Source organism: Chionomys nivalis, chromosome 7 (assembly GCF_950005125.1).
Source record: "Chionomys nivalis chromosome 7, mChiNiv1.1, whole genome shotgun sequence".
In the NCBI taxonomy this organism is placed as follows: domain Eukaryota; kingdom Metazoa; phylum Chordata; class Mammalia; order Rodentia; family Cricetidae; genus Chionomys; species Chionomys nivalis.
Genome location: NC_080092.1, coordinates 32,838,040 through 32,863,324, shown reverse-complemented (window position 1 = coordinate 32,863,324; position 25,285 = coordinate 32,838,040). Strand labels below are relative to the sequence as shown.

The 25,285-nt window shown below is 49.4% G+C and overlaps 1 protein-coding gene across 1 annotated transcript in view; it reads right to left on the bottom strand.

Annotated features, from left to right (window-relative positions):
- Adamts2 (ADAM metallopeptidase with thrombospondin type 1 motif 2) overlaps positions 1 to 25,285 on the bottom strand; it is a 198,748-nt gene that overhangs the window by 38,488 nt on the left and 134,975 nt on the right. The window contains exon 5 of the mRNA XM_057774650.1: positions 5,595 to 5,678. Within this exon, the coding sequence (XP_057630633.1) occupies positions 5,595 to 5,678 (84 nt within the window). The remainder of the gene's footprint in view (positions 1 to 5,594; positions 5,679 to 25,285) is intronic.

Genomic DNA, 25,285 nt, shown 5'->3' with positions numbered 1-25,285 from the left:
CCTTGTGTTTTCCGTCTTGGGTATCTCAATCAGCCTTTCCATACTGCGATGACATGCCCAAGACAATGAGCTTTGTAAACAGAAAAGGTTATCTTAGTTCATTGCTTTCAGAGGTTCAACCTCCAAGAGCCTTGCTGATATGTTCTCTGATGAGGGTGGCACATCACGGCGGGAACCAGTGGCCACAGTTCTAATGGGAGCAGAGACAGACAGACAGCAGGCCCTGCACCCCTTTAGAGAGCAAACTCTAATGACCAAAAGGCCGCCTACATCCCACGGTCCCACTGCCTCAGGTAGTGCCACCTGAAGACCAACACTTTGGTAGTGGGACTTCAGGTGGCAATGTATGAACCACAGCAGCTCAGTATCATCTACCTGGCTGAATGTCTCTCTACCTGCGCCCACCTAGCACCAAGGGGCTCTCAATGTGGCCTCCCAGCACGCTTTTTATCTTCCTTCCTTTCTCCACTGTCGAAGCTGTGTTCAAATCTACACATCTTCCTCTTAATGAAAACAGTGTCCTCAGGGCAGGGACCCTGTTAGAAATGCAAACCGGATCAGGTCCCTCTAAGAAAGCCAAACTCCATGGCAGAGACATATGGAGCCTTGTACCATGGTCTGGCTTTCATTTATTCGTTTTTGAGACAAGGGCTCATGTATCCCAGGCTGGTCTTTTTTTTTTGGTTTTTCGAGACAGGGTTTCTCTGTGGTTTTGGTGCCTGTCCTAGAACTAGCTCTTGTAGACCAGGCTGGTCTAGAACTCACAGAGATCCGCCTGCCTCTGCCTCCCAAGTGCTGGGATTAAAGGTGCACGCCACCACCGCCCGGCCCAGGCTGGTCTTGAACTCACTATGTAGCCAAGGATGACCGTAAACTCCTGATCCTCCAGCCTCCAATCCAACTCAACAGTGCTGAGATTATGGGTGTATGCCAAACCCCATCTCCACCCCTGTGCATACATACACAGCTGGAGACTAAACCCGGGGCTCTGTGCACATCAGGCAAGCACTCTACCAACCAAGCTACATCCTTAGCCCTGATCTGTATTTTTTAATTCGTTTGTTTATTTATGTATGTGTAAGAGAGTGTGTATGAACATATGTGTGTATGTGTGCCTCTGTACATATGTAGGCCAGATGGGGATGCCAGTGTCTTCCTATCTTATTCTCTGTCTACTCCATTAAAGTAAAGTCAGTCTTTCTCTCTCTCTTTCTCTCTCTCTCCATCTCTCTCCCTCTCTCTACCAGATTGCCAGAAAACCCTCAGCCCTCCCTTGGAGCTGGGGGTTCAAGCATTGGCACAGACACTCAGCTTATTATGTGCTAATTTGATGTCCAAACTCTGGCCCGCATGGTTGCCAAGTGATCTTAACCCCAAACCATCTCTTTAGCCCCATGTCAGCATCAGCATCTGCTACCTCCATCCTGGCATTCTTTTCTCCACTCTCTGCTATTCTCTCTCCTTCCAGCACAGAGCTGGAAGGCTTACCTGTATTCAGCATCCACACTAGGAGACAGACAGACACTCTTGAGGCCTGAGAAGATTTATGGCTTTTTCCGTACAGTTCAACAACAAAACTTGCAGTTTTTAAACTTTTCTTCTTAAGTAGTATGGTGGGGACCACACAGGGACTGAAAACTGTCCCTGATGCCCAGATCAACCTGTGGAAGGCTTTTTCCTTTTCTGAACAGATCATATGTACCATAAAACAGGGGAGAATGGAGAACATTATGAAAAAACCCACACCCAATCAAAAAGCAGAGTTGTAGAACCCAGTCCCCATGGGCATAGCTATGAAACTCCACACCTAAGGCTCAGGGGACACCGCAGAAGAGGGGGCTGAAAATGGCAAGAGCCAGAGGATCAGAAATTTGCCATGAGACTGTGTCTCCTTCAGGAGCTTCCATGAAGTCTCACCAACATGGCTGTGCAAACACGAGCTGAGCAGTGTTGAAGACCAAGAGAGATGCTGAGCCTCAGCCCACGCAAAGAACGACAGGCCCTGGGAAGAGCACACCAAGTGGTTACCTGGTACTAAATGGTCAGCCTCATAACACACACACACACACACACATTAACATATAATGTGTGTATAATCATTCAGACTGAGCAGTTAATAGTTAGGAATATATATGTGTAACACCCGATTCTGTGTTACACCCTTGGTACAGCTCGCGCCACTGTACAGTACGCGAGTCGGGCAAGGGCCTGGAGATTGAAAGAACACACAAAGGGACCAGGGTCATTCAAAAGGAGATCAGCCAAATGCCGTTTATTCAGACTTGGGGAAGTCCTTAAGTACCTAACTGCTGCACAAGGACCCCTGCCCAGGCAGGTGGGAAATTGCCATATTAACAATGGAGTCAATGCCCTACAGCTAACCACCAGGCGGGGCAGGGAGAACACAGAAACAAACAGGATGCTTAGTTAGCTGACCAAAAACTGTCCCCGCAAATGCACCCCAGGAACAAGGGCAGACCCGGGCCCTACATATATGTACCTACATATATGCATCTAAGAATTAATGAAAGAGAGGCAATGAGTTTGAAAGACAGCAAGGAGGGATATATGGAAATGTTTGGAGGGAAACAAAGGAGGGAAGAAATGATTTGATTATAATCTCAAAAATAAACTTTAAAAAAGGTAAAAAAAAATAAATGCATACAGAATTAAAGTTGATGATTTCATTTGAAAAGCAAAAGCGGGGATACATCAAGGACTTCACCATTTCTGGCTTGAGTGAGTGACGTTTGCTGATGTCTCACTCATTTCAAGACGTATTAAGCAAGGAAAACATGACACGATGCGTGTTCGTGTATTTTGAAATCAGCCTCTTTCCGTATCTGTGCACAGTGAGACTCTGCGCCATGGCTGTCAAAGGCAGCATGTCTACGAAGGGGTATAGATCCGCTTTCCCAACTAAACAGAGGGAATCTCATTGCCATCCTTCCTGCCAAAGGCCTGAACTTAGCAAGACAGCAGAGGATCTGGGCCAGAATGGAAGAGCTGGCGTGGCCCAGGCTGGGGAAGTAGGGCTGGTCACAGTCAATCACTGAGGGACGTCAGGGCAGGTACTCAAGGAAGGGACCTGGAGGCAGGAACTTAAGCGGAGGCCATGGAGAAACACTGCTTAACGACTTACTCTTCATGAATTGTTAAGCTTGACTTCTCATACTGTCCAGGACAACCTGTCCAGGGGTGGCAGGCTGGACTCTCCAGTAGTGATCATGTGTCCAAAGAAATGCCCTATATATTTGCTTATAGGTCAATCTTATAAAGACCTTTCCTCAGCTGAGGTTCCCTCTTTCCAGATCATCCTGGCTTGTGTCAAGGCGACAAAAAAACTAATCAATACAAGAATGTTAAGGGTAGGGGGCTGGAGAGATGGCTCAGCGGTTAAGAGCACTGACTGCTCTTCCAGAGGTTCTGAGTTCAATTCCCAGCACCCATATGGTGGCTCACAACTATCTATAATGAGATCTGGTTCCCTCTTCTGGCCAGTAAGCAGACAGACAGAATACTGTATACATAATAAATAAATAAATCTTTAAAAAAAAAAAAAAGAATGTTAAGGGTGGAGCCGGGCGGTGGTGGCGCACGCCTTTAATCCCAGCACTTGGGAGGCAGAGGCAGGCGGATCTCTGTGAGTTCGAGACCAGCCTGGTCTACAAGAGCTAGTTCCAGGACAGGCTCTAAAACCACAGAGAAACCCTGTCTCGAAAAACCAAAAAAAAAAAAAAAAAAAAGAATGTTAAGGCGCACACAGCACGGCAGAGCTGACAGCCCTCAGGAGTGTGACGCAGGTTCCAACACAGCTGTCACACGGTAACCTGGATGAGAGGGCTTCGTTTCAGCCCTTCCCCCACCCTGAACACCCAAATCCATGGGTTCACAAGTCCCTTACCAAACCAAGTCATTTGCAATTGCCATTCTAATATTCTTCCCAGTCAATTTTAAAAAGTGTTTTCAAGGGCTGAGGTTATAGCTCAATTGGTAGAGGGCTTGCTTAGCATGCTCAAAATCCTGGACTCAGTCCCTAGCACCACATAAAAACGGGGGCTAGCACACACCTGTAACCCGAACACTTGGGAGATGCAGGCTGATGGATCAGAAGTGCGAGGTCATCCTTGGCTAGTGAGTTTAAGGCTAGCCTGGGCTACGCGAGAACCTGTCAACCACAAAACAAAGCTTTTCAAAGTGGTCCAGTTGTTTTTAAGTTTGTAAGTATTCTCTTCTCACCTATGATCAGACTTGGGGCGCTTCATTGGAGCAAACTGTGCGAAAGGCTTTAGTTTATAATTATAGAAGATTCGCCAACATTTTCGTCATAACTTAAACACTTGCATCATTTTAAAGCCTTCTCCAATTGCGCAGGGACACAGCCTTCTGACGACAAAGACAAATGACATCATAACTCCACTCTCGCTCTGTCCCTGTCACCGCTATGACTCTACACACGCAACTCTCACAGAGCGTGAGCACAGTATTAAAGATCCCCTCAGTCAGCTTTCAGCCCATCGCTCCTTTCGGCCTAATGACTTCTCCGGAACGCCGTATGTGAGCCGAAATAAATCCTTTCTTAAATGGCATTTTGTCAGGCTAAGAAGAGTAACTACCACCCTCCAGGACTACAGGGGGCAAGAGCTCGGCATTCAAGAGCAGAGAGACCTGTTAGAGCTGAAGGTAGGAGGTCTGATGAGGAGAGATGGATGGAGGGCCCACGAGCCAAGAATCCCTGAGAACTCTGATGGCAGCAACATGGATAGATACAGCAAATCATGTGAGTGTGTTTCTGGTAATATGGAACCGGGATCCCCTCAAAGACAGAATTCTGGTCTCCGCTCAGTCTCACTTTCAACTCGTGTGTCTGTCTACACCCTGGGCTGCCACCCATCGGCCCTAATCCCTCAGGGTCAATCCTATGAATCAGCTGAGATTATAGTGGGGTGAGCTTGCTCACTGCCTCCCTCTTTCCTACTCTCAGAGACTACAGCTAGGGTTCCTTCAGTCCCTGGGTCCTGGGCACAGCTATGCTGTCTGTGCTGTGACCTCTTGAGATCACAGCTCTCTCTGCAGTGGTAGGGCCTACTGGTCTGTTGGCCTTACTACACTGAATAACAACCGGATAACCTGCGCTTTAAAGCAAAGACTAATGGGCCATTGGTGAAGAGTAAAGGGAGCCTGTGGGGGGTGGAAGCTCACAGTTTCTTGCTTGTTATAGGATCATAGGGTGCCCAGGGAAGGGCAAGGTGGTATGGGAGAACACATATGGTTTTCGTGACAGGGTTTCTCTGTAGCTTTGGAGCCTGTCTTGGAACTCACTCTGTAGACCAGGCTGGCCTCGAACTCACAATGATCAGCCTGCCTCTGCCTCCTGAGTGCTGGGATTAAAGGTGTGCACCACTGCCTGGCTGAGAGTGAGCAATCTTAAAGAAGGGCCAAACCTCATCTTCAGGGCCCCATTCATCCCAGAGAGAGGAGGGGTATCGGACAGGAGGACCTTCTCGTGGCTCAGAGAGAGGAGGGGTATTGGACAGGAGGACTCACCTTCTCGTGGCTCAGAGAGAGGAGGGGTATCGGACAGGAGGACTCACCTTCTCGTGGCTCAGAAGGATGATCCTCACCAGCACAACATTGATGTGGGCCCCCAGGGACTCGTCATGGTAGATTTCATTGACCTGAAAGACAGCCAGGGAGATATCAGCAGGAACCAAGGGCCAAAGACCAGCTCTGGCTGTACGACAGGCATCTTGTCCCTAAGCCCCCAAGTAGGAACCCAGGGGCCCTGCCTGTCTCTTCCTCTCTGCATACTTACCTCCGACATTCCATCAACTCTAAACTGCCTCTTGATCTGTCCCTCTGTGGCCCTCCCCGGCCCTAGCAGCTCCTACCACCTGCCTGGATTTCTGCAGTGGCCTTCCGAGACATCCCACTTCCGGGCCCATAGTCCTCAACTCGGAGCTGAACCTGGACCAGAGAATTCACTCCCTGTCACCTCTCCCTGGAGCACGGTGTTCCCTCCAGAAGGAACGACAGCTGTCAGAGTGTAAGCCATTCCTGGTTGGTGTTGCTCTGTGAAATGTCACCTGTGCACATTGCTACAACCTACACTTCGCATCCTACAAACTCTGTGTCCAAGGATTCAACCAACCCAAGATCAAAAGTATTTGGGGAAAAATGTACAGAAAATATATAGACTTTTTTCCCCTTGTCATTTCCCCCTGAACAATACAATAAGCAGTTACAAGGCATTTGTGCCTTATGGGGTGCTATAAGTGATGTGGAGATCACTCGATGTACGTGGGAGTGTGTGTGGAGGTTAAACACAAACGCCACACGTATTACTCTGGGGACGTGAACACCTAAAAGGTGTTCTGGAACTGAGCCCTTCGGATGCCGAAAGATGCTGCACTTGGAAAGGTGGACCACTTTGGACCCAGGACTTGTTCTACCTTTATCCTGCTAACAGGGAGAAGTTATCACTAAGTCTCTTACTCTGCCTGCCTTGTTCTACATCATGCCTGTCATGGTCTTCTTTCACATTTTGAGGACTGTTTTGTTTTTGTTTATTCTTCTTTTTACACTTAAAACATTATTCTGGGGGCTGGGCAGATAGCTTAGAGGGAGGATCTGAGTTCAAACCCCAAATGCCCACGTGAAAAATGGCCTTGCCTGTACTTGTTAACCCCAGTGCTGGAAGGGCGGGGCGCGGTGTTTGCAGACAGGAGGATCCCTATGACTCACAGCTGCCAGCCTAGCTCCAGGTTCAGAGAGAAATCCCTATCCCAAGGGAACAGTGTGAAGAGTAGGAGGGGACTCCCAGTATCTTCCTCTGGCTTCTGTGGCACCCAGGCATATGTATCTCTACACACGTGCATGCGTTCACACACACGTAAGATAAAAACATTATTCTTATCAGGCATCTTTAGGCATCTCCAGATGCCCACAACATGAAAGGGCAGGAAGACAAACATGCCTGGTCTATAGCATGGCTATCAACATCTAGAAACACATGCTAGGCTAACCTCAGGCTCAGAGCTGTTAGAGGCTTCCATACCATAAGGTCACATGCAGAACTTTCTGGAACAGCCCTTCATTGCCCCTTTCTTCACTGGCTGAGCAAATGATGTTCCTTCACCCCATCCTGGAAGGGCCCCTCGGGGTCAGACCTGCTCCTATGGAGAACTGATACCCCCATCCTCCGTAAGTTCCACTTTGATGTGGACTAGAACATTTGTTTAACTAGGTAAAGATGTGTTGCTGTTTCAAAAAAAAAAAAGAAAACCAAAAGGATACGGCTCCTTTAAGAGGTTCTGCCATACAGCGAGCACTTGAGTAGCCAGCACATTAAGTAGAAACAACAAGCTAAGTAAAAACACCTGCCACAGTACCAGTACCAACTACCTAGAACTGGCGCAGTTAAATGGAGTTCCCAGTTGAATGAAGCTCCCAGTTGAATGAAGCTCTCGACCAGGCCCAGGGGTGTAAGCCTGGCTTTCATGGACCCAAGGGCAGAGGGCAGCCAGCCAGGGAGCAGCCAGGGGCTAGCTAGCCAGTAGGGGTCAGCCGGTCAGCCAGACATGGAGGAAGGGCAAAAGTAGGGCATATAGAAGGAAAGAAAGGTAAAAAGCCTCGAGGCAAAGCATAGATGAAGAGAAACAGGTTAAATTAAGTTATAAGAGCTAGTGGGGCAAGCATACGAAAACGCTGAGCATTCATAACTAATAAGCTTCCCGGTCATGATCTGGGAACTGGAGGTCTGAGAAAGCCTGCTACATACACCACTGCCTCAGTTTTGCCTCGGCCTGTGTTTTCACTCCTTGTATGTATGCCCCTCCCCCCAGCCCTAGAGCAGAGCATCCAATGGCCAGCAAACACTTGTTGAAAGATGAAAACCGGTGGAGTCACATGCTGTCTGTAGACAGACTGGGCCCAGAGGCTGCCCATGAGGCCCTCCATGGGCAAGCAGACATGGCTAAGCTGCACCAGCTTGCACCCCAATTTTCAGGTTTTCTTACTGGAGCAACTGTAATTGCTCTTGCTAAACAGCAGGAAGATGCCTCAGGAATCTGAGCAGAATAAGGAAAATCAAATCATCATGGTGATGGATGGGATGGAGACAGACACAGGGCTTGGGAGACACACGCCCAGTGGCTGCTGCTGTCACCACAGCTGTGGATAAAGATGGCACCAATCAGAGCACAGAGCTAACAAGCTCACTGGTCCCCAACCAATGCCACCTTTGATCCCAACACACAGCCTCTGCCAGGAACGTGTGCACAGACAGGCAATCTGACTCTAAGTAGGCTTCTGCTCTCTTGTCCTCCTCTCCTTTGGGGAAGAAGTGACACGGACAGAAGTGAGGGAGCGTGGGTGACATAGCATCGTGGGGCTCTGTGCTGTGCACTTGTCTCGAGTCCCCTGAATGTACTGTTTGGCTGGGTAGCATGGCACTGGCCCCTGAGGACCGTCTACTAAGTGCCCGAGTACCCACCTTAGCCCCTGCAGCTCAGAAAGCAGAGCCCAAGGGCCGTGCCACCCTGCCCACTGCTCACTGTCTCCTTCACAACCTCAGAGGAGAAGTGTGTCTCACAGAGCTCCTGTGAGGATCTGAGTTCCACACGCATGATGGAATGGTGTTTATGAAAACCCAAACTGTACTTTTCATAGTTGGCAAATGGTTATGCCCCACTATTTTGCATGAGGTCTGGAGAGGGGGTGGATCCCCCTAAACCACAGGCACTGCTGCCTCAGCTTTGAGGCCCAGGCTAGATTTTCTTTCTCAGGCTGTGCTGAGGCAATGGCTCTAAAGGCCAGATCTTCTACTTAAGGAAGAAAGAGGTTTTCTTTATTTTAATTGCTCTATCTACGATGAGCAAGGCCAGGCCATTCTGGTGAGACTTCTGCTGAGAATCACACTTGGGATGTGTGGCTGGAAGCCCTGGCAGGTCCTGCTGCAGCAGGGAGGGGCAGGGGAGGGAAAGCAACCTTGCAGCCTTAGTCTTTAGGGTCTCCTCTGAAGGTGGGGGCGGGGACGGGGTGAATACAGAGCAGCCCTCCTGGACAAAAAGGAGAACCAGAGCTCACTCAGACACCTGACGGCTTGTGCTTATGAGAGGGACAGGGACAGAGAAGCCAGCTCCCAGCCATGGACAGCGGATACCAGGGGTCACCTGAGCCCCACGCCAGAAGAGCAGGATGGTTGTCAGTTTATCTGGGCACTTCCGAGTTGACTGTCAGTTAGCTGGGGCACTGCGATGTTTCAGAGGGAGCCCAGGGATGCAGGCTGAGGAGGGAAAGATGGGACTGCACCATGGCTATTGCAGCAAGGGTGAACTGAGGCACAAGTCCTCCATCTCAAGGACAGAAATCATGGGACAGATGTGTGCTGTACCATACATAATGTAGGGGCAGGGAGTGTACTATAGAAAGCAATTATGCATTACCCTGTACCTGGGGGGTTCTCATTTACCTGCCAGTTCCCAAATAAACACTCAGGGGCTTATATTAATTATAAAGTTTGGCCAATGGCTCAGGCTTATTACTAACTAGCTCCTACTTTTAAATGAATCTATTTTTATTATTTTATATTTTACCACATGACTCATGGCTTGTTACCTCACATCTTGCTTAAACTCTAGCAACTGATGGCATTTTCCTTGACTCTGCCTTCTTTCTCCCTGTATCTTTGTTTGGATTTCCAGCGTAGCTATATTCTGCCCTGCCATAGGCCAAAGCTGCTTCTTTATTAATGAATGGTAATAAACACATTCAGAGCACACAGAGGGGCATCTTACATCATTCCCCCCCATTCATAGGATGAGATTTTAATTCCTGATAGATGTTTGAGGGGGACCTTCAGAAGTAATCAGTTAGGTGAAGTCAAGAGTTAGTGTCCTTGAGATAGTATTAGTGACTTTGTGGAAAAGGCAGCAGAGAGCTACCTTTCTCTCTTCCTCCTCTTCCTCTTCCTATCCCTCCCTCTCGTCCTTCATCTTCCCCTTCACTCCTTCAGGTGAGGACACAACTCAGTGGTGACTGGATTGGCTGGGAATCTTCATTTTGGAGTTCATTCTCCAGAGCTGCCTAAGACAAACTCAGTCACACTCACCCTGGTGCTTTGCTACACTTGCCCCAGTGAAAGAGTCAGGGCTTGTGGTGGTTCACATTGTAAATGGCCCTCAGAGCCTCCTGTACTGGTGTAGTGTCAACACAAGCGACTGTGTCTGTCACACATGCCCCATCATGATCTTCTGCCTTTCTTCAGGCCCTCAGTGGAAAGGCTAAGTGACCATGTACTGACACTTCTGAACCCATGAGCCCAAAGAAACTTTTCCTCTTTCTAAGTTGAAACCCTCAGGTGTTTAGTCACAGCCAAGAAAATCTGACTGACGAAGGGCTTAACCTTGACCTGGCTGACAGTTCTTACAAAGCTCTTACACAGGAAGAAATGAGCCTACTTCTCAAGAGATAGATGGTGTGCATTTGTCTGTGCTAAGATGGGGTGCTTGTGAAAGAGGAAAGCCATGCCTACCCCATGTTTAGATCTTAGTATGTCAGTGTTGACCCCACCGTGCATGTAAATTTGTGGCTGAGTAACAGGCCCTTCTTGGGTTCTCAGTGGGACATCACACATGAGTTGACCCCACTGTGGGCTGAGTCACTCAGCAACTCTAGCCTGGTTTCTCCTCCTCCACTGATCCAAGGCAGGTACCCAGGAGACCCAATAGAGAGTAGCTGGTCTCCCTGTGTGTCAGGAGAACATGCATGAAACAACCTTCCTGAGAGGAGGCAGAGAGTGACACTCCAAAGCCACTAAGCTTGCTCAGAAGCTGGCAAGCCTGCTCCACAGTCATGACTACGATGAGTGTCTGGGAGGAAATACATGTGTGTCTGTCACTTTGATTGACACTGACCAAAACACCCGACAGAGACAACTTGGTTCATAGTTCTAGAAGGTTCATTCAGTCAACCGTGGTGGAAAAGGCTTTGTGGAACAGCTCACAGCACGTAGACAGGAAGCAGAAAGAACAAACTGGACACCAGGTAGAATGTTCAAAATCCTGCCTCAGTGATCTTCACCCTCCCCAAATAATGCCACTTGTAAGGGACACTTTATATTCTGTCAAAGAGGCTGTGATTGTGTGGAATCTGCCCAGAGGACAATTCAGGGGGTCCCCTAAGGATATGGTGGGCCAGAAGAGCTGTGACTGGTTCAGCAAACCAGCGTCGGCTCCTGGCAGAGCCGCAGCCATGTGCAAATGTCCTGGGTCAGAGTGGTAAGGGTGAGGTAAGTCCTTGCCCAGAAGCGAAAGGGAAGGGTTTCTGAAGAGGATTCTGGAGAGGGGCACGGAGGTCACAGCAACAGCTGAGGATTCCAAATCTATTCAAAGAGCAGTCAGGGGCCTGGACGGGAGAACGACACTGTGTTTTTATTATTATTATTTTCAGCAAGATTTCTCTGGATGCTTTATGGAAAGTAGATGGAAGGGGTGCAAATGTGGGAATACAGGGCCAGAGTCAGAGAAGAGTGGAGGGAAGGGATGGATATGAGAAGCCACGTGGTCTGGAATTGGTGGTAAGGCCACCTCACAGCTCTAGGTCACCCTGTCTGTCAATGTCCCTTTTGCTAGAACACACACACACACACACACACGCCTGTCAATGTTCCTTTCGCTGGAACACACACACAAACACACACACATACACACACACGCACACATACACCCACCAGTCAATGTCCCTTTTGCTGGAACACACACACACACACACCTGCCTGTCAATGTCCCTTTGGCTGGAACACACATACACACACCCTGCCTGGGGAAAGGCGTATGCCTGAAATTCCCACAGCCCCTCTCCAGCCCTGAATCTTTAGATACCTTAAGAGAATTTAAAGAATAAAAATGTTGGGCAGGGCACTCAGGATGGTGGTTACACGTTTAAACTCCTCCCACCTCAAGGTCCTCCCACCAGCAGGAGGGACTCCGACTCTGAAGCTCTAGGTGGTATCAAGGGCAGGAAGACAGAGCCCTACAGTTGCCTCTTCTAAGCCCCTCCTTGCACAGGAAGCCTAGCCCTACCTCAGGGCCTTTGTGCTAACCTCACCTTCCCTAGCATAGTGAAAAGTACTCTACAGTGATTCCAGCCCATAGTAGGTGTTAAGTAGAGTTGAGGATGGATGGATGGATGGATGGAGGGATGGATGGATGGAGGATGTGGATCAGCTGACTGCCTATTCTCCACCCACTACAGCTGGCCCTCCTCTGCCCTCCTTCTTTAGATACTGTGCTAGGAGACGCAGCACACTTTTGCCCGACTTCAGCGGTGGTGGTGGTGGGGGGGGGGCTGGGACAGTGTCCTTGAGCCCTGTCTTTAAGAAATTGATCTTGGAGCCTTTAAGCCCTGTGGGGAAAGAGCCAAAGCTCCAGCCCTCTCTGTGAGCTGGAGGCCGGGCGCTGGCATTCTGGGGGAAATGCTTTGTGATGTGCTTTTTGTTTATGCAAAGAGGCAGCCAAGTTTCTGCTCTGGAGTAGACCAGGAAGGACCTGGTTCTGCACGGCAATGTCAAAGTTTGCCAGACTGGTGGCAAAGCTTTCCTGGAATGACAGTGAGCCCTGGAGGATGGCCTGAGTGAGGCTGGGCAGAGGAGAACTCCCTTGAGGAGAGGGTCTGGGGTACAGAATAGGGTTCTTTATGGGGGGGGGGCTGATGACCCTGCTGCTGGGTAGGCAGGTTCTGAGCAGACCTGTTGCTGGGATCCCCATGCCTCTGTGGAGCTGAGTTTCGGGGCGTGAGCAATGTCTAATGGCACCTGGATAACCTAGAGCACAAAGTAATCTCAGGGAGTCCTCAGTGGGTGGCAGGAGGGTGCACCCCTGGGTGGCTTCTGTGCAAACCCCTGACATAAATAAAGAAGAGGCCAGGTTTAGGCTGCCAGGATAGAGCCTTGGGATAGAGGGAATTTGGGGGAGACAAGACAATGCACCCACTAGAATTTGGAGGCCTCACGACTGAATAGTCAGAAGTTGGAGATGGAGGTGACACACCCACTGGAAGCTGGGGGAGCAGTCTGCTGGCCTCACAGGAGGAATATTTGTATTTGTATTTTTTTTTCTCTATGTAACAGCCCTGGCTGTCCTGGAACTAGCCTTTGTAGACCAGTCTGGCCTTGAACTCACAGAGACCAGTCTGCCTCTGCCTCCTGAGGACCGGGATTAAAGGCAAGCGCCACCATCGCCCAGCTTGTATTTGTATCTCCTGGAGGATAAATGGACTTGTCAAATTGGCAGGGTGGGGCTAGAGGTGTGTAAACCCCTCCTTTAACTCCAAGTACCTGAACATGATGACCAAGATAGATCTTCAGACTCCTCCATGGTTTCTTCCCACCTCCTCTCCTGTGGAAGTCCATACCCTCCAGGGACAGGGGATAACTCACTGGGCAAGGGATCTAGGATGGGGCCCACGCTACCTCACTCTTAGGAAGGTTGTCAACGCCCAGAACCTAGTGTGCACTCCATGAATACTGCTCAGCCGAAGGGATCACTAGGGTGGAGCCCTGAACAAAACACAGTTCCCATAGAAACTCTTCCACGTGGTTGTGATGCTGTCCAACCCTTCCCCTGGATTTCCAGGGTGAGCAGGTGGGTCTGAAGTCCTCGCTTCCAACTGCATCTGACCTTAGGAGAAAGCTACTGCAATCCTGCTGTGTAGCTCACTTACTCTGTTTGGGCCTCAGTTTCCCCAATTGGTTTGTTATAAAGACTAATAGCAAAAAAGAAAAATTCTCAAAGCATAAAAATTCTAGAAAAATCTCCAGTGCATAGTACTGTATTAGTGAAGCTATCTAATACAAGAGGGTCAGGTAATAGGAACTGTTGCTTTGTGTCCCAGATTTTGGTCCCTCTTGGTTCAGCCTTTGGACCCTGGCTTCCATTTTCCTGCTATCACTAGAAAAGTAAACACCGACTTTGACACACCTTAAGTCCTGGTCAGAAGAATGAATACCTCTGGGGGAGACACAATACTTCAATCTGCTCCAGAGAATGGAACATCTCACCCTACTGTCTCTTGCTCTGAGAGTTAATCCAACTGGACCTGTCAATCACCTGGCTAAGAGACCATCCCTAAGGCAGGCTGATTCAAGCTAAAGAAACGAGAGAAATTTCTATCCCTTTAGTCAGATAAAGTACCTGTCCTTCCCAGAAACCCCATCCCCGGTAGTCACTTCCTGAGACATGGCTATTGAGCCTCGCTCACTCCGCCCTCCTCACAGCCCTAATTCAGAAAAGTATGACTTTTTCCCCTTCCTCTTCCTTTGTCCAAAGCCTAAGCGTTTTCTCTCCAGCACTTGGAGATTTCTCTCTCTCTAACACTAAGCCCCATCTCTGCCTCCACCATATGGCTGTCTGTTGTCACATACCTGCTACCTGACCTCCCTTGCTAAACATGCCAGGGGCACGGCTTTCCCTCTTCTTTTCCATGTCCTCCCTCCCAGTGGCTGCCAAGAGTCACAGCCTGATCGCCTGTTGTTTTCCAAAGCTCATAAAACTAGCCTTAAAAGCCTGGCAGTGGTGGCGCACACATTTAATCCCAGCACTCTAGAGGCAGAGGCAGGAGGATCTCTGTGGGTCTACGGAGTGAGTTCCAGGACAGCCAGGACTACACAGAGAAACCCTGTCTCAGAAAACAAAACCAACAGACAAACAAACAAAACTATCCTGAGCGTCCACGAAATCTGTTTTTAAATTCTTTCATTAATGAGACTAAGAACACAAAGGAGCCATGATTTCCCTGGTTACACCAGGAGGCGTCTCTGCAAACACCAGCACTTGCTTACGATTCTCTAAGTGTGATTGGGATCTGGAGCAGGGGCCTGATCTCCTACGGTCACAGCCATCCACACATCCTTGTGAACCTGATCTTCCAGGGACTGACCTGACAAATACCAGAAGTAATGCTGCCAGACAGGGAAGGGTGGCGGCTGCTGATGCCACAGGACACAGAAGGACACCACAGAGGGCCTGGGGCCTTCAGAGGCCTCTCAGCTACTCTCAGCTCAATGGGGAGAAAGGCAGAAATGACAGGGATTTTGATTCTTGCTGGCAATGACCTCAGGACGTCAAGTCTCTGGAGTGTTGTGTTGGGGTGGCTGGTGGCCTCCCTGAGCACATAGACTGGAGTTTAGCATGGTGTCCTATTTCAGGATGCAGTCTCATTCCCTAAGTGCCAAGACCCTATACTTCTCCTGGTCAGACTGCTAGCATCCCCCTTCCCACACTCTTGTGTGTCTCGGAGCCTGTGTGGTACAATTTGTCCCCAAGGACTTGAGCTCCGCCACTGGGCTCCATTAGGGCACTACTGTGTAATCAGAAAACAACGTATTTTTCATTTCCCAGTAAACCAGATTCTCCCACTGCCTGATCAGATTGTGATCCAAGGAAAGAGATGGGGGAAATGACACCATGAGCCCAGGGGCCCAGGGGCCTCAAGGAAGTTCCCGGGAGGAGAAAACACTCTTGGAGATGAAGGAGATAGGGAGACGTTGGAGGAGAGGTGGGAAGTGAGACCAGGGCTGGGGGTGCACTCCTCTGCTCTGTCCCCACTCCAGCCTTAGCAACAGAGACAGATAGATGTGGAGGCCTCTGGGGTCTGCTTCCCACAGTGATGGAGCCACATCAGAAGAGAAGAGTCTGGTCCCTGGGTGGAGCCTATGGAGAAGGTGAGACACAGGACCTGACCCATGTCTTGAGTAAACCAGTGAGATCTAAGGTAGGCACCCTGGCTGTCCCAGCCCTAGAAAGATGATATGTGCCACCAGAAGCTTCTACCTGAGGTGTCTGAGAAGGGGTGGGATGGCTTGGCATTGACCTTGGAGAGGCTGCAGAAGAAGGCACATGGGGTCCCCCTTCCCACCCAGTACACCCATGGAGCACCACAAAACAGAGAGGACTCGGATGAGCCTGTCCACTGTCATGCGGGCATGGCATGAAGCTGGATCACACATGGACCCAGAAGAGACAAGCACCTGCAACTAAGGGTCTTAAATCAGCACTTTGCATGGTGTCCCGGAACCCCAGCAGAGGGACCCTGAGAAATTCAGAGAACACAGAAACGCTAAGCTTTCTATGCTTGAGTTCATGGCAAGAGAATCCTGCTGCAGACATGTCCCTCACAACTGCTTTCTAATACCCTGAACATTGCCGGATTTGAACACAGAAGGAAGCAGTTGTTCTCTGCACAGCACACGGCTCCTGGCACCAGGAGGATCAGGAATTCAAGATCATCCTCAGCTACATAGCAAGCTCAAAGCCAGACGAGGCTATGTAAGACCTTGTCTTGAAAATTTAAAAGGAAGAATTATAAAAGGCATTTGGGGAGCACCTACTATGCACCAACCCTTTGTCAGGGTTGAGTGTGCACAGTCAGGTAGATGATGTTCTCGGAACCTGCTATGAAACTTGGGGTACCTGAGATGACAATCCCTAGTTCTAAGACACATCACCCATGGAAGAAGGGACTCGGGGATGTCTGACTATAATTTGGTACAGGGGCAGGGGACATACGATGGAGAGACTTGGGCAAATTGACAGTCCATATCTGCCTAGACTGGAGCCCAGTGAGGGAAACTGTCACCTCTTTTGTCTGCCTCAGCTGTCACCTCTGCTGGAGCCTGCACAAGACAAGCTCAACAGCTCAACAGCCACTTCAAGCTGTCACCAGGGAAAGATGATGCTTGGCCTCCGTGTCCGCCGACAGGGACTTTGACTCCTGCTTTGACAACTGTCAGCTCCCCCTGGGAGCCAAGGACAGGCAGCAATGAGGCTCCCTCATCAGCTGTCAGGGAGGCAGATGGGGAGTGGCTGCCGGGATGCAGGAAGAACGACAGGACCAGACAGAGAAGAGGAAAAAGTGGGGACAGTTCGTGGTTCCTCACCCCAGTGTTCCCACCCAGCACTGTCACCACTGGCCTCTGTATCAGCCCAACTCTGTGGAATGTGAGCTCCATGAAGGCAGGACAACACTGGCCCACACTGACCCTCCCCTAACCTAGAACCTCATCGGGATCCTATCTCCTCAGTGCTCAGATCATGAAAGAGGGTGTGCGTGTGTGTGTGTATGTGTGTGTGTGTGTCGGTGACAATATCAGAACAGAAATAAACAACAGACAAAGCTTCTCCTGGCAATCCCCAGGAGAGATGTGCACAGACAAGATGGCTTGCAGTGGGAGGGAAAGGCGGATGGTATGATTGTGATAAAGGATAGACAAAGGCAGACAGTGTGATAAAACGGACAGCCAGCACTGTTGGGAGACATAGAGCCAAGGCTAGAACAGGCCTGGCACTTCTTCTGAGACTTCTTCTTTTTTTTTTTATTCTTAATATTCTTTTTATTTTTTATTTATTTTTTTGATTCTTTTTTAAATTAATTTATTTATTTATTAAAGATTTCTGTCTCTTCCCCGCCACCGCCTCCCATATCCCTCCCCGTCCCCCAATCAACTCCCCCTCTCTCATCAGCCCTAAGAGCAGTCAGGGTTCCCTGCCCTGTGGGGAGTCCAAGGACCTCCCACCTCCTTCCAGGTCTATTAAGGTGAGCATCCAAACAGCCTAGGCTCCCACAAAGCCAGTATGTGCAGTAGGATCAAAACCCAGTGCCACTGTTCTTGACTTCTCAGCAGTCCTCATTGTCTGCTATGTTCAGTGAGTCCGGTATTATCCCATGCTTTTTCAGACCCAGTCCAGCCGGCCTTGGTGAGTTCCCGAAAGAACATCCCCATTGTCTCAGTGTGTGGGTGCACCCCTCATGGCCCTGAGTTCCTTGCTCGTCCTCTCTCTCCTTCTGCTCCTGGTTTGGACCTTGGGGTTGTAGTCTGGTGCTCCAATGTGGGACTCTGTCTCTGTCTCCTTTCTTCGCCTGATGAAGGTTAATATCCAGGAGGATGTCTGTTTTTCTTTGGGTTCACCTTCTTATTTAGCTTATCTAAGATCACGAATTATAGGCTCAATGTCCTTTATTTATGGCTAGAAACCAACTATGAGTGAGTACATCCCATGTTCCTCTTTTTGGGTCTGGCTTACCTCACTCAGGATAAGGAATCTCCCCACCCCCTTCAGAACAGAACAATCAGGGAGGAGCACGAATAGTCCATAGCACCTTCCCACAGGCACGTGACTCCACTGCTGTGCCTTGGTCCCACTGCCCAGCCTCTCTGAGCCTCCTTGGCCATATCTGAGAGAGAAAACCTTGCAGAGGCACCCATAAACTCCTCGCTTGGGGTTGCCCAGTGCTAAACCTCTGTCAATGTAAGCTCTTTCCTCCTCTTTAAAATAACAATGTGGGGAGCCCCAAATTTCCCAATGGAGATATTTCTAGATGCCAAATCAACTCCATCTCCTGCCTCTCCCCAGAGCCTTATGCCTCTCAGCCGGGTCCAAACTGTGCAAGAGGAGAGAGAGGCCCCCGAGCCCTCGCCTGTCCTTCGCTACCAGCCAGACTGCTCTGCATTAGAAGCTGAAGAAGTCTTTGAGAAGTTTTCCCTGATCCAGGTTCCCCCAGTACCGCGGGTGCAATTCTAGTCTTCATTCTGGGCCTAAATTTCACTCCTACTCTTGAGCTTCCAGGTACAGGGGTAGATTTTGCCATCTCTGCACCCCAGTGTCCGTAATAAGGCACGATGTTAGGAAATGCAGGACACAATGGTTCATGGCCCCCATGGGCCTCTTCTTGCCTCACATCTGTCTAGGCGTTAGACACCTAGAGCATTAAACGCCACAGCAGCCCTTGGAGCCGAACTATCCCCACATGTGTGGCACAGAAGGACTACAACAACAGTGGCCTGCTTCAATTCACCCGACAGTATGAGTACTGATTGCAATTTGTAGCCCATGTTGACAATTGACAAGGTCTCCCCGAGAGATTCCAGCCTTCATCTCAGAAAACCAGACCTGGCAAGGGCTGGGCAGGCCATTCCTGCACAGTCTCAAGTGAGCAGAACTGAGGAAGCCATTGTCAGGGGATGTGGTTTCTCCCAATGTCTTCTAGGCCCCAACCTCTTCTGCCCACTGCTGCCTGGCACCCAACTGCACCTGGTCATATGATTCTCTTATGGGTTCTGTATGCAGCGCCCCCATGCCATCCTGATAACTCCTTTAACTGCCCACTCCTTTAACAAACACACAGTGTCTTTATCTCAGGCCTAGCGGGACAAGCATGAGGAACAGAAGGGCCAGAAACTGTCCCAAACCTTCTCCCGGGGTCCAGGCAACTCAACCAGATGAGGAAGGGAGCTTTGGGCCTCCATCCTTCCTCCCCTTTGCTCCAGCCAGTTCCTACACCAAATATGTCCCTCTTGTCTGGGCAGCCCCAGGTTTCAGTGTCTCTTTGTTGCAGGAAGCAGAGTCAGACATGTGAACGGGTGGGGGTGGGGTGTGTGCGTGTGGGGGGCTGATGCCTTCTGCAGGCTGCTTTGCAGTTCACAAGACTTCCTCTCCCTGACCCTAGCACAAAACATTCCTGCACGGCCGCTGTGCCGGCCCCAGCATTCTTGAAAGTTGGTGAGCAGCTGATTGTTTACAAACCCTGGCAAGACTTCGGCAAGTCAAGGCCAATTTCTGGATTAAATTAGAAAAGAAAAGAGGAAACATATCCAAGTCTTGGCACCAAGAAAGATTGTTCATTGAACACAGTTGTTTTAGAACACACTGTGCTGAGGCCCTTCATCCTTCTGGGAGGAATCAAAGGGTACAGCCTCAGCTGTAAAAGTGCAGGGGGCCCCATGGGACCCCATGCTCTCTACAAGCTTAAGGAATGGGTCTGCCTGCAGTGGAAGAGCGGCTCACACAGCTCAGAGGGACTGCTCTTGCCCAGAAATCTACGAAGATATTTTCAAATGGAGATCAAAGTCAGTTCAGCTACTCCTTCAAAAAGAATCCTCACAGTGACCTCAGATGACCTTGGAGGCGGTTAGACCAGCCGGAGGGATAGGTGGTGCTGAGAAGTCTGGGGTGTGAGCAGCAGACAGGTAAAACTCAGCTTAAGTGTGAAGTCACCATGGTGGCCTACAGGGAAGGCTGCTCCAGCTGAGGGGTTGGGGGTCAGAGGGCAGATGGAAGCAAGAAAGAATTTGACCAGTGGTCAAGGCGATTGCTACACAGCCTGACGACTTGAGTTGGGTTCCTGGTACACCTCCATCTGCATGCTGTCACACACACACACACACACACACACACACACACACTGTATAAATAAATGAAATAAAAATAAATACAATAAGTCAGGCGGTGGTGGCACAAGCCTTTAATCCCAGCACTCTGAAGGCAGAGGCGGGAGGATCTCTGGGAGTTCCTGGTGAATTCCAGGACTACACAGAGAAACCCTGTCTGGAAAAAACAAACAAACCAATAAAACAAACAGACTACCTGTAGCTTGCAACAGAAAGTATTAATATGTCACCGTTGTAGCTATAAGTAACCACAACGAAGAATGAGGCAGGGTCATGGGTCGTTCCTCAGTGGAGCAGGCACAGAGGACGAGGCCGTAATAGAATATTCTGGTAGGGAGGACATTAACATGTACTTCACTTGTTGGAAGATTTCACTTTTAGGGACAGATTCGGCGATGAGGATGCAAAATAGTAGGTGGTGTCGCTGACCTCTAAAGAGGAAGCAAGTTTTATCCCACGGGTGTGTCGTATAAATAATAAGTTACAGAAAAAGCACACGCTCCCCATGGCAACTCCACACTTATTAAAATGAAGTCGTGGAGAGGAGCTCCTGGGAGAAAATATGGAGAGATCTATATGAGCTCATTCTAATCTTATGGCATAAATAATATATTATCTGTGTTAAATATAGGATGCTTTAATGAACTGAAAAAAATTACTTTTCTGAATTTAGGGAGGGAATGGGTAAAATGGATCTGGCTGGCAGGGAATGCGTTGGTAGGTGGTATCCGTGGGTAAGAGGGTCCCGTGAAGTGCTCGGCAGATACCCCCAACCCTCACCCACCAGGGGGTCTGAGATGAAGCAGGGAGCGGGGGCAGACCCACAAATTCTCACTTTCTGTTGTGAGTTGAGTGTGATGTCGCCCTGGGCACCCGTGTTTGAACTCGGTGCCAGCTGCCTGAGCTCACTGTTGGAGGACCTTACAGAGCCCATTGGGAGGTGGAGCCATCTCCCAATTGGAAGCTGAGTCATCTCCACTCCTATAAGTGACCTCTCACCTATACACCAGTTAGTAACCCCGATAAAAACTCACTGGCTCCCCAACTCGGACTTTGGTGTAGTTCCGCTTGGGGATGAATCGACATGTACACGTGTTGTATATCTCCGAGAAAAGTCTTTCATACAACACCCAGCTCAGGGGGCAGCTTGCTGTCCAGGCTGCCCTACAGCCATGGAGTCATTCCTACCTATCTGTCGATGGTCACCTGATCCAGAGTGCGGCTGGACCTCACCCAATGCCACATCTAGACAGGCACTCCCTCAACCAAACTACATCCCAGCTCAATCCTATGCGGGTCCCGCTCTGATGCTACTTTGGTTCCAGCCTTGGGAATTCCAGGACCAGCTGTAGACTTAACAAGGGGATCATAACAAGCTACCGACCAGGCTTTGGGGGGCTATTTGGGGTTGTGGCTTGAGGTCCACACACCCAGAGCTGCCCAAGCTTCCTTAGTAAATGGTGGTCAGCTTCAAGTTCAGAGGAGTGCACAGCAGGCTTTCCCACCATGCAGTGCTCAGGGCAGTTGCCACTGGCCACACAGGCAACTTAAACGTCAGATTAATTACAAGTCATGGCCCCATTAGCAAGGCTGCCATCAAGATGACAAGTGCCGTGGGCTGTGGAGAACTGGGAACCCTCATGCATTGTTGGTGGGAACATAAGATGATCCAGCGGCTGTGGAAAGCAGCATGGTGGTTTCTTAAAAGTTAAACATAGAATTACCACATGATTCAGTCTTTCTACTCCTGGGTCTGTAGCCAAAGGAATGCAAAACAGAGTGGTGAACAGGAATCTGAAACCCAAGCTCCCAGCAGCCTTATTCCCAAGAGCCGGGAGGTGGAGTGCCCATCAATGGATGAGCAAAACCTGAACAGATATACTATGGCTCTGGTGAGCCTCAGGAAGGGAGGGAAGGTTGGGCACGGAGATGCGTACTTGTGATCTCAGCACTCAGGAGGTTGGAGGCAGGAGAATTACAAGTTCAAGGTCAGCCTGAGGTACCTAGCAAGACCTGTATCAAAAACAAGGCAAAATAACACCCACCACAGACAGACAGACGCACACACACGGTATTCCAACACGTTACAATGTGACTATCACAGTCAATTAAATAAGCTGGTTCCCAAAGGACAAATATCATACAATTTCACCAATACTGAGGTCCGGAAGATTCAGAGATCAAAATCAGAAGAATCACAGTCAGGCCCCAGGGGATCAGGTGAGAAATTAGTGTTTAATGGTGCGAGGTTCAGCTTTAAAAGTTGAAAAAGAATCCCGTGTGTGGATAGTGTGACCTTTGTACTTCCATGGGAATGTCCTTAATGTCACAAGCTGTGCACTTTGAAATGGTAACAATGGCCTGTGCCTGGCTCCAGGACTGTCACATGCTTGGCAAGCTCTCCACCACACATCTCTATATTCCTAGCTCTCTTTTCCTTTTCGTGAACAAGAGCTCATTAAGCTGCCAGATCTGGTCTTGAACTTGAAATCCTCCTGCCTTAGTTTCCTAGGTAGCTGGGACTATAGGCTTGTGCCAGCAGGTGCGTCATTCTGTGCCCACCCCCTCCTTTATTTGGAGTGTGTGTGAGCAAATGCACATTTGTGTGCACATGGAGGTCAGCTGTCAAGCATCTTCCTAAATCACTCATTTATTTTTGAGGGTGTGCAACTCTGTGGGCATGTGTGGTTATGTGCACACATTTGTGTGTGTGGGAGGGGGGAGGCCCTGTGTGGGTGGAAAGACCAGAGGAGGAAGTCAGGTATGCTGCTTTATGACTTCTGCCTTCTGCCTTACTTTTTGAGATCATCTCTTCCTGGCCCTGGAGCTCACTGGTCCAGCTAAACTGGGACTGTGGGTGTATACCACTGCGCCCAACTTTTTGTATCTGTGCTGGGAACTGGAACTCAGGTTCTAGTGTTTATGTGGCAGGCACTATACCCACTGAGTCATCTTCCCAGCCCCAGGCCTGGCTTATATTTTATCACAACAGAATGCTTTTAATTAAACCTTAAGTTCTATTGGGTTAAAAAAAAAAACTGGTCAGTTCTTTCCTCTCCCTGGACAGATTTCAAGAGCTCAAGATCCAGCCTGTCCAGTGTCTGCAATATTTCAAAGGCCAGAAGGACAGCTACAGAAAGTTCTGTCACGCAGCAACGTTCTGGAAGGTTGTCCTTTTGTACCTATGTCTTCATTGTTCCTCCTCTCCAAGGCCACTAGAGTATCCACCAGTCCCTTTCCCAGCTCTAAAGACAGGGTGCCATCTGTTAGTGCAATCTCTGCTCCTAGCATGGGCAGAGCCTTATCTTCCCGGTCCACAAGGAACTTTTGAAGCAGAAGAAGGAGAGTGGATGAGGGGTGAGACACCCTGCACCCCAGAGCCTCACCGAGTCCCAGGAGTGCCTCACCCTTGTCTTCTGACAGACTCACCACCCCCCCACAAGGACAAGTACTTGGCCAATAAACACTTGCTGCGTGCACAAGTGCACATCTGTGTGACAAGGCAAACAGATGGGACCCAGACAGCCTTTCTCAACACCTTGGGTTGATCGCCTGAAATCCTCTTCTTGTTGTTGTGGTGATGAGACGGGATTCATTAAAAACATTCTTATGTTTCTGGGGTTTTTCTAGAAACAAAACCATCTTGTTATCCTTATTCAAAATAGAGCTACAGTGGGGTCACAGGGGTGTGCAGGAATGAATGAATGAATGCTTGTGGTCAAAACTTGGGGTAAGTTTTAGAAGTCTTCCAGAGAGCTCTGTGACACAGGAGCCCTTCACCAGGGAAAAGGGGGATTTTCATGCATCTGACCCATGAAGAAGTCCTGCTGAGTGCCCCACATTCAGGCAGGGCCACCTGTAGACTCCTTAGGGATGATGCTCTCTGTGCTGTTGTCGCTGCTGCGTGAGCAAAGCTACATTTTATCTGGAGATTGAAACTACCGTTACCTTACTTAGAGACAGAAAAAAACTCATTCACTTCCATTATGCCATTTAAACTACCCTATGGGGTGCAAGGGAACTGACCCATTTTAATGACGGGAACACCAAGGCTCAGAGGACTGGAACCTCATTCCCATGGACACACCTAGTCTTTTTAACTCCAAGACCGACCAACCTTTCCATATGAGTTGGGCAGCAGTGGAACAAGGGAAGAACACATATTCTGGAGGCTGGTTGAGATCTGCATATCTACTGGGCTTATAGGCTTAGTGTGAATGTTTCCTAAGATATTGCACCGAAAATGACTACCCTGGGCCTGGCACACAGCCACACATTGGCAGATCATTAATCGCAACCATTACGGCTTTATTTATTGTTGTTGTTATTATTATTATTGCAGCCATATCTTAGGGGTTTGTTCATTTCAATGATTATGGTTGTGTTGTTATTAAATTAAAGGTACTTTTCAAAAATTAATATGAGATTAACATTTTCTAAAATAAAATGTACAAATGCAAAGACTTTCTCAAGGAAAGGTGGAAGTTCAGGGAGCCAAGGATGTAACCAGGACAACTTAAAGGAGTGAGCCCACTCGGATGGCAATCTCTTTCCGGGGCTGGGCTCACCCACATACTCTCACCAGGGTCCTCCAGAGGCTGACCTAGGTGCTGCCACCTTAGCTCCCAGGAGCAGAGCCCATCTCTGCAAGTCTGTCCACCCACCTCCAGGGTGGTCCTGGGAGGACCTTGCTCACTGTAGTGCTCTGTAAGCCCACCCTCCTCCCACAAAGCAGCCCCTTCTTATGCTCCACTTGAGAGGCACAGCCATGGTCGTAGCCTAGTCCTTCCTCCAACTGCTGGTCTCCAAGCAGGGCTTTGGAGAGCCCCCCACCCTGAACAGAGAAGACCTCAGACTGTGAGCTCCACTCTGCCCCTTAAGGCCCAGCCCTAGAGTCCAGCCCAGCCCTCCAGGGCCCTTCTGTCTGAGTTTATTTTTCCCCACTGTGATAATAGACTCTGGCAAAAGTCACTGAAGTAATAAAGCATTTATTCAAGAGCACAGTCAGTTACAGTGGAGGAAATCAAGGCAGAAGCTTAGGGGAAGCTGGTCACATGACAC